The sequence below is a fragment of the Podarcis erhardii genome, assembly GCF_964252035.2.
Source record: "Podarcis erhardii genome assembly, chromosome: 18".
Taxonomy (NCBI): domain Eukaryota; kingdom Metazoa; phylum Chordata; class Lepidosauria; order Squamata; family Lacertidae; genus Podarcis; species Podarcis erhardii.
Window position 1 is genome coordinate 2,683,532 of NC_138516.1, and position 9,688 is coordinate 2,693,219.

The 9,688-nt window shown below is 51.1% G+C and overlaps 1 protein-coding gene across 7 annotated transcripts in view; it reads left to right on the forward strand.

Annotated features, from left to right (window-relative positions):
• Positions 1 to 8,314, forward strand: part of CRTC1 (CREB regulated transcription coactivator 1) — a 50,030-nt gene extending 41,716 nt beyond the window's left edge. For 2 of the 7 annotated variants that reach the window (XM_081846195.1, XM_081846198.1), the window contains 4 exons: positions 559 to 660; positions 5,326 to 5,412; positions 5,852 to 6,047; positions 6,993 to 8,314. In XM_081846195.1, the coding sequence (XP_081702321.1) occupies positions 559 to 660; positions 5,326 to 5,412; positions 5,852 to 6,047; positions 6,993 to 7,204 (597 nt within the window). In that variant the 3' untranslated portion in view covers positions 7,205 to 8,314. The remainder of the gene's footprint in view (positions 1 to 558; positions 661 to 5,325; positions 5,413 to 5,851; positions 6,048 to 6,992) is intronic. The other 5 variants (XM_081846193.1, XM_081846196.1, XM_081846194.1 and 2 more) reach the window with 3 other exon arrangements.
• Positions 8,315 to 9,688: the final 1,374 nt, after the last annotated feature.

The window sequence follows — 9,688 nt, forward strand, 5'->3', positions numbered from 1 at the left end:
CATGGGAAACCAGCAAGCATGACCTGAGCAGAATGGCAACTCTCCCCACCCGACACAGTGGCTTCTGGTGAGGACAGGAGGCTGGGCTAGATGGGCTTTTGGCCAGACTCAGTGGCAGCACTCTTCTTACGTCCACGTGGGTCCTTTCCCTCCAGGAGCTTTGGGAGAAGCCTGACCAGGAAAGGGATGTTTAAAAAACCAGCTGTGTCTCCTCAATGCCTTTCCTGTCATTCTAAGGAGCAGAGGCATTTGGAATATAGCGTATGGTTCCTGGCTGCACCTTGCTCCCCAGGAAGCCGGGGAGGAAGTCCAGAAATGATTGTACCCCCCACTTTTTTCTGTCCATGATCTCTCGGGGCATTGTTTAACCGGTACTAGCTGACTCCCTGGGTGTTCATACAAGGGCTTTTCTTCCCTCCCATCTCTCTCTCTCTCTCTCTCTCTCTCTCTCTCTCTTTCTCTTTCTCTCCACGAAAGAACCCTGTGATTTCATCTGCCTTCTCTCCTTCCCCCTACCCTATTCTCTCTCTCTTTCTCTAACTCTATGTCCTTCTGTAGGGTTCACTCCAGCAGTACCGCAACAATGCTGGCTCCCCGGCCAACCAGTCTCCCACCTCTCCTGTCTCCAATCAAGCTTTCTCTCCTGGCAGCTCCCCTCAAGTAAGGGACTGACTGCATCTGTGTGTGTGTGTGCGTTCTCTCTCTCTCTTTCTTTCTCTCTCTCTCTCTCTCTCTCTCTCTCTGCCTTCCGCTTCCATACTTCTCAGTGGGTCCGTCTTATTTTCTCTCTCTCCCCACTTCCTCTTAATGTCACATTGTCCAATTTTTAAATATATATCTTTATTGGATTTCTATACCACCCTTCGTCTGAGGATCCCAGGACGGTTTATGATAAAAAACGCAAATACACATAGTAACAGACAAAAGCAATACGCCCCTCGCTTCCAGCTATGTCTAGATGAGTGCTTGCCTGTTTTTAAATAAAGTGTAAAAATAGGGTTTGCACTGAACCTATACAATGCTGGTAGATTCATACTGCTTCAGCTATCGCATAGGTTTTTCTAAATGTGCAGACTGTTATGATAATCCAAGAGGTCCCCCCCCCCCAATGCACACACTGATTTATATAAGTGGGTTTGAGATGACATGAGTTGAAAGGTGGCAACTTTCTGCTGTTAAGTTGTAAACAACACACTTCAGAGTACAAGGTGCAGCTTCTGGTTTTCTTCAGTATCGCCCATCACTGTTTTCTGCACTAAGTACGAATCTTACTCAGCTTCTCAGTGGTCACTGGAAGCGATATTGTATAATAACTATTAATATTATTAGTGCCATGAGGTTCCTGTGCTTTGTCCTACATTAAACACACAGAGACCCACTTTTGAGTAGACAGGTATACAGATGTTTTGGATTAAAACTCCCAGCTGCCCCGTGGCGGCTGGGCTGGAGAGCGCAGGTTCTTTAAAAGAAGCAACCCCCCCCCCAAATAAGCATGTTTGCTAGGTTTATAACAGGCCAAGTAACAAAAAGACAGGAAAGAATCTGCAGCCCTTAACACAGAGCTCTTAATCCATCACACACAGTCCGAGTTCCAAAAGTGAGTTTCAGAAATCCATAGGGAGAAGAGGGTTAGTTAAAAATTGTATTGAAAGACCAAAAGAAGAATCAAAATGTGCGACTTAAGTGTGCGTATAAAGACTTTGTTGTCCCCTGGTACCTTGGAAGAGAATCAGACCCAAACGGCAAATAGTGGGTTTGGAGGCCTGCTAACACTCCCGGAACAAGTCGGCTAAGTCAGTGCACAGCAAAGACCCGCCGTAGGCATCGTGTTAATCACCCACGCAGCTGACGGCAGCCGGAGCACATGAAACCTTTTAGTACTTTCGTATTCAGGGAAAGCAAAGCACCGCTCGTTCCCAGCTCTCATCCCACAACGTGGGAGCAGTTAAAACAATCAGCAGCAGTTAGAAAGGGTTTTAAAAGGGTGAAGCAGCGCAGAGCGGGAGACTTCAGGCAGTCTTGGGTGCTGCTGCTTCTTGGTGGGAAAATCAGGGGTGGCCAAGCTTTCACGCCTCCATTGTAGAGTTGGAAGGGGCCCTGAGGGTCATCTAGTCCAACCCCCACAATGCAGGAATCTCAACCAAAGCATCCGTGATAGAGGGCTCATCCAGCCTCTGCTTAAAAACCTCCAAGGAAGGAGAACAAGAAGAACTGTCAAGCAGCTCTCCCTGTCAAAGTTCTTCCTGATGTTGAGTCCAAACCTCCTTTCTTGTAACTTGAAGCCATCAGTGCAACTTCTGTGTGGAGAAAATCAGGGAAGGCCAAGCTTTCGCCCTCCAGAAGTTCCTGGACTACAGTTCCCATCATCCCCTGCCCGTATAGGCAACAGCAAGGGGAGGTGGGAGTTGAGGTCCAGCAGCGCCTTGGAGGGCCACGGCCTTTCCCTCATCCCTACATTAAATTTAATGTACGGGTCTGGCCACTTGATTCGATAGCCTTGTAAATAAACCGAGGTCGTGTCCAAGCAAGTTTTCCTCTGAGCACGACCTACGGAAATCAGTATACCCAAGTGAGTCATGCCCATTTGATTTCCCCAGGTCTGCTCGGAGGACGACTGAACTCTGGCTACAGCCCTTGGTTGTTACAGAGGGGAGGAGTAGACTGAGCACCAACACCTAGCCACATTAGCTATGTGGGGCCTCCCTGCTCAGGCACACTCTACCTCTGAATGCCGCCTGCTGCTGCTGGTGTGGTGGAGAGAGCACCAGCGGCTGTCGGCCATCATAGCAAAACGGAACCCTTGTTCGCTGCCACCAAACACCAGGTGGTGGTGACAGGGGGCTGCTCCATTTCCTTCCTGCCAGGTTTAGGGGGCATCTGCCGAAAGGAGGGTGCCAGGCCATGTGGCCTCATCCCCCTCTCTCTGCCTGCCTCGATTCAGATGGCCCAGAAGACCTGGAGCACAGTTTGCAGGGGACAGGTTCATGCAGGAAGAAGAAAGCTGTGAGCCAACCTTATGAGGAAAGGTTCCAGTGTGTGCATTTGTCTTTTTTCAGTTTTGAGAAAAGATGAGCAGCAGGCGATGGGATAGAAGCCTATACAAAACGAGAAAGTGGCCGGAGAAAACATTTTTCTCCCTCACACAAGGAGCTGGAGCTCGTGGGCATTGAGGGGAATTCCTGGCCTTTCTTGCTGCAGCGCTCAGCCATTCAGTTAACAAAAGCTAGCAAGCCCCTCTCCCTCTTCGGTTCTGCAGAGAGAGCCTTTGGCTTCCGCAGCCAGCGGAAGAGGCCAGGTCTTGGATCCCAAAGTGCTGAAGCGATGAAAAAAAGCCCTTCCCGTTTAATCATGTCTCCTCCACCCCCCACCTCCCCGGTCTCTGCTGGCAAAGTTATTAAAAACAGTGCAGTTAAGGATCCTCAAGGGGAGCAAATTTTTTATTAAAAAAATGCATCTGTATCACTTTGCACTGCTGCACAGTTGTAAAATGAGAGTGGTTTCTCATAGACCCGCTGGTGGGGAGGAGGTGGTCGGATTATAATAGCCCAGCAGAGAAAGGTTAGGGCAGAGGGATTCAGGAATTTAGGTCGATAGTGGGAGAGGAGGCTCGCTCGCTGCTGCCTGTCTCGGCTGTTTTTTAAGCGCAGGACCAGGCTGGCAGAATCAACCTGGTTGGATTTTTTTTTTTTTTGCAAAAAAACCTCTTTAGGCCTTTCCTGCTTTGTAAGGCGACGTTTTTCCACCTTCGCCGCATCAAGCAGTTGGTCCCTTACCTTTCCCGCCCTGACTTGGCCACAGTGATTCATGCGACGGTCATCTCCAGGCTTGACTACTGTAATTCGCTCTACGCGGGGCTGCCCTTGAAGCTGTCCCAGAAACTCCAGCGGGTGCAGAATGCTGCAGCGAGGCTCCTCACAGGGTCTCTGCCATGGGAGCATATTCACCCAGTGCTTTTCCAGCTGCACTGGCTCCCGGTGGAGTATAGGGTCAGGTTCAAGGTGCTGCTTTTGACCTTTAAAGCCCTTCACGGCCTAGGACCCTCATACGTATGAGGTTGCCTCTCCTGGTATGCCCCACGGATGACCTTAAGGTCCATATATAGCAACACCCTAGTGGTCCCGGGCCCTAAGGAAGTTAGATTGGCTTCGACCAGAGCCAGGGCCTTTTCAACTCTGGCTCCGGCCTGGTGGAATGCTCTGCCCCATGAGACCAGGGCCCTGCGGGATCTGATTTCTTTCCGCAGGGCCTGTAAGACAGAGTTGTTCCGCCTGGCCTTTGGCTTGGAGCCAATTTGATTCCCTCCCTCCCTCCCTCTCTCTCTCTTTTTTTTTTTCTTTTTCCTTCTCCTCCTGCGATGAGGCTACATTTTAATATTTTAATGTTCCATTATTTTAATGCTGTATTTTATTTTTGTTTTTAAGTTTGTAATCATTCATCTTGTTTTTATTATTGCTTGTAAGCCGCTCTGAGCCCGGCCTTGGCTGGGGAGGGCGGGGTATAAATAAAAAATTATTATTATTATTATTATTATTATTATTATTATTATTAAGAGACCTTGCGAGACCGGTACTCTAGAAGGCAGGGTAAAAGGAACTAGAAAGATTTGCTTTGCTTTGCCTCCTTCATTTTGAAGCATTGGGGAATTGTAGCATTCGAGAGCTTCTCAATCAGGCTTTGCCAAGCTGATCTAATCTGTGCATGACTAGCATTGGATGGAAATAGTAATAACAGCCGTAGGAGTACAAATAAAAATATTACTGGGCCACAACCAAGCAAATCTCATCAGCGTCTGAGGAGCATTGGATACAACGAGTCATAAGCACAGTGGTAGCAGGAATAAAAATCTTGTTGTCATTCCAAGGGCATCTCAGTCGCTGCTGTTTTGGGTAGCACAGCCCCTTATCCTCCCCATAGCTCCACTGGCATGCAGACATGTTGGTCAGGACAGTTTGAAAACTAACATCCATCAAAGCCTTTCTACCCCTCTCCCACCCTCTGGGGCAGACATGCTTCTTCAAACCATGTGCGACCCATTCACTTCTGTCCCCTCTCTCCATTTCCGGCCTGTATGTTTCTGGCATGGTGGTGGCAGTGGCATAGCCCTCATCTAAGGCGGAAACCAGGTTACTGTGCCCCCCCCCAAAGTCCCATCTCCTCCTGCTCTTGAATTCATCATTCTGGGGCTGGTTGGTAGTTAGCCAGTGGGGTGGGGTGGGGATTTCACCACGCAGCCTTCAGTTCAGCATCCTCAAGGGCGGTCTTTCAGCAAAGGGCTCTTCTCTGCACTGATTCACCTCCTCCTCCTCCTCCTCCTCTTTCTTGCAGCAAACATCTATCCTGGGGAGCGTCTTCGGGGATTCCTGTTACGACCAGCAGATGACGGCCAGGCAGGCAAACGCTTTATCTCATCAGGTGAGAGCGCTTTCTGTGACTCCCAAGCACCCCTTGACTGGAGGTTCAAATGGGATTGGTAGTTTCGACTCTTCACCACCCAGAGAAGTTTGGTTCATCGGGCGGCCAGATAAAATATTTGTTAAATTTGTATGCCGCCCTTCGTCCGTAGATCTGGGGGTGGTTCGCAGCGTCAAAATGCTAAATCACAATTTTAGCCATGGTTGCAAAGTGGAACGTAGAATCATAGGATTGTAGACTTGGAGGAAGGGTCCCCACGGGTCATCTAGCTCAGCCCATGGTTCAGAGCAGTATGCCCTTGGGATGATGATGATGATGATGATGATGATGATGATGATGTATAACTTGTACCCCCCACCCATCTTACTGGTGGGTTATGAACCCAGCCGGCTTTTCAGCCCAGCCCAGCAAGGCTCTTTTATTAAGTTCTTACCTCCAGGATTCCTTCCTCCAGCTTGAGCAGTTCAACATGATTGAGAACGCCATCAGCTCCAACAGCCTCTACAGCCCCTGCTCCACCCTCAATTACTCCCAGGCGGCCATGATGGGCCTCACCGGAAGCCACGGGAGCCTCCAGGATGCCCAGCAGCTCAGCTACGCCAGCCACGGGAACATCCCAAACATCATCCTCACAGGTGGGTCCGTGGTTTAGCGCCTGGGGGGTGGGACTGGCTGTGCATCGCCACCCTTTGGACCTTTGCAGCTGCTGAATTTCTGAACAGCAGCAGCTGGTAGGGCCGAAGGCAAGGGAGCCCAACAGCAGGTGGCATTGGCGAGAGACGGAGCCCACAAATGATAGTTTCCTCCTCCTCCCTGCTGATTTCCTCCTACAAGGAGCAATCGATCAACCAGTCTTTATGACAGTCAAAGACCAGCTGGTGAAAAGAACAATAAAAACAGGTATAATAATAAAAACAATAAAAACAGGTATAACTGCTTCAGCACCAAGGGGCAGAAGAAGTAGGCAGAGTTGAGAATTTCACATTTGTTTATTTGCATTAAAAGCAAATATATAGCTGGACTATATATTTTTTTAAAAAATGAACAAATTCCTATGCCCCACAAATAACCCAGAGATGCATTTTAAATAAAAGGACACATTCTACTCATGTAAAAACACGCTGATTTCCTGGACCTTCCGTGGGCCAGATTGAGAAGGCGATGGGGCCGCATCTGGCCCCCGGGCTTTAGGTTGCCTACCCATGGTGTAGACAGAACTGAGCTACATGGACTCAAGGGTCGGACTCGGCACAAGGCAAATTCCTACATTTTCCTTGTTGGAAAACCATGAGGGCTAGAACATAGTTTTTCTAGGAAGAGCTGCAGCTTAGCTACAGGGCTTCACATGCAGCTTTCCCCAGGTGCAATCCCCTGCAGCATCTTTGGGTCGGGCTGGGAGTGTCCCCCACCCTGGGTCTGACTGTCTGAACAGCTTTGTGTGTTGCCAACGTCTGAAGCTAGCTCCTGGGTTGCCCCAAGGAGTGGGTCAGGTGGAAGAGGAACGGAGGCTGATCCTAACCAAAGGTCTGCCTGTCTTTCTCTCTTTCTCTCTCTCTCTCCCTCCACCCTGCCACTCCCAGTGACCGGGGAGTCCCCTCCCAGCCTGTCGAAGGACCTGACCAGCTCTCTGGCCGGCGTGGGGGATGTCAGCTTCGACTCTGATTCCCAGTTCCCCCTGGACGAACTCAAAATCGACCCCCTGACCTTGGACGGGCTGCACATGCTCAACGACCCCGACATGGTCCTCGCTGACCCCGCCACAGAGGACACTTTCCGGATGGACCGGCTGTAGGGGAGAGGGGAAGAGGGGGCGCGTCGCCGAGAGTGAGAGAGCGCATGCCAAATCGCAAATAAAAGGTGTACCAAGACTCGGCGCCCGCAGAGGCAGGGAGCGGCCCACCTCGGGTCCGTCGCACCTGAGAGCCGGGCTCATTCCACCCTCACAGAGCAGCTGCCCACCCCCCGTCTCCCCCCTCCCGCCCTCCAGAGGCCACTGGTTTGGGAGAGGACCTCTTTATCCACAAGCCCCCCTTGCGCCCTCTCCGTTCCTCTCGCCCTCTGCTTGCCACCAAAGTTCGGTCCTTGTTCTCCTTTGCACTAAATGGTTTCTCCGTGTTTGTCTTTGGGAAGGCAGGGAGTGGGGCGGCAGTAGAGGAGGCTGCTCCCCCTCTTCCTCACTCCCCCCCCCCCCGGTGGCTGGGCAAAGCGCTCTGAAAAGGTAAATAGATAGTTCTTATTTCCTCCCCACCTCTGTCAAAACTAGTGAGTCTCCGGTTTTGGTTACAGAAACAGCCACTTCTGCATGAAGCCAGGAGCTTGGGGTGGGGTGCTGGGGGTTGCGCAACAGACACGTGACACCCCACCACCCCTGAGTACGTTGTGGATATTGCTGCTTTCCTTCTGGGAAATGGGGTGGGTGGGGTTTCAATGCAGGAGGTGGTGGGGAGAGTCCGGTGAGCCCTCCAGAATAATTTCCTGAGGCAGATGCGTGGGAGGGGTGTAAACGGTTAGTGATCTCCTGCCCCCCCCCTTTTCACTAGCCTTGACTCTCATCCAAAACTCTATTGCTGCCTGTTCCCCCGTTTGCCTCCTTGCTCAATAGTCGCAGAAACATCTCTTTTTGGGGTGCAACACCGTCCGGGGATTTAGTTGCACAAGCCGCCTAACTCCTCTTTCCGATTCAAAGGACTTTTTTGGCAGGGGGTGGGGGACAGGTAGAGGAAGTGGAGGGGCAATTTTATTTATGTCGCATACTTCCGTTACCTAAAGGAAGTAGCTGTGGTTTCCTCTGGGTTGAACGCTTGCGGGATTATTGCTGTCCAGCGTGCAAGTCTCTCTCCCCTCCCCTTTTTGCATGGCAAAGGCAGTTCCCGCCCAGTATTAAAGGAAAATATCTCACGTGCATGATTTGTTATTTTTTAGCAGGGAATAGCGAGGAAAATCCGGTCAGTCTTCGAGGGGTGCCGAGCCAGACTGAGCCCCCAAATGGTTGCTGAGGGTGGCAGAATCAGAGGGGTTCAGTGGGGAATCGTTTAAGGGGACCCCAAGATGTACACACACACACGTCTCCTGCTTGCAGAGTGGACAGAGATGTTCTCTCCTTTGACGTCTCGAGCGGGAGGCGCTCTTTGGCGTGGGGCAGTTTTTTGGACTGACTCCGATGCGTTTGTCGCTTTCCGTTGGCAGAATCTGGTGCCAAGTGCCCCTGGAGTGTTGGTGGGTCCCTGAAACACATGTCTGAGACTCAGAAATCCTCTCGCAGGCATGTTTGTGAGTCTGAATGTTTCAGGCAGGGTCTCCCTGCTCCCCACCCCCCAAACACTTTTATTTTACGGCTTCCCATTCTCCAGGTCAGGTCCCTGGTTTTCTGTGCTGCTTGGGAGGAAGTGAACCTCCCGTTTGCCGAAAATGCTAATCTGGTAGCCTCCTGTGGCTCCCTTGGCCTGGCTGGGCGATATCTTAAGTCCTCTGGGCCTTCCTGGCTGGCGCAGCAGAGCTCACCTCCCCGCCGTCCCCTCTTCTGCTCTGAGTTGGCCGGGCAGCATTCAACTTGAGTCCCTGCCTTGTTGTCCCTCAGGTTCTGGGTTTGAGTCCTGCCATAGCTCTCCCCGGCGAGTTACAGCTGGGCCCCTGGGCCCCTGCATGTGCCGCTAGGAAGTCCCGTTCCGAGTACATGTCTGCTTACACTCCGCCTGTGCCATCCTTTGTTTTACGACTTTTGCACTAAACCTGTGCTGTCTCCTAGGCGTTCTGTGTGGGCGCTTCGATTCAGTGCTTTCCCCCCAGCCCTTTCGACTCCCGAGAAGTGGCCTCTCCCATTGTTATATAACCCGTATCAGTATTTTAGCCTCTAGTACTCGCCATGGTCTGCCCATTTCAAGCCTGCTCTGGGTCCCTCTCCTACACGAGGAGGAATCCCGTCTGCTAAAAAAACAACAACAAACAAACAGGAGGTGGTAACTCTCCTTCTCCGGACGGTGAATGCAGGGATCTCGTCCTTTGGCCTCCAGCGATCCTGTCAGAATTCATTGGTCCGACTCTCTGGGATGCCCTTCCCTCAGATCTCAACATGTGCACAGTCCTCTTCAGTCTTTGGCCTCCGTTTGGGGATGTGGAATTGGAAGACTGGTTTCCTGGTCTGGTAAACACACGCCTAGCTCTCGAACCGGACAGTTTTATAGGGAGATGTGAAAATCTCTCTTCCTCCCCTTTTCTAAATTACACATGTACATAGGAGAGCCTGCGTGCGGATAAACTGTAAGTAGTTTTACAAAAA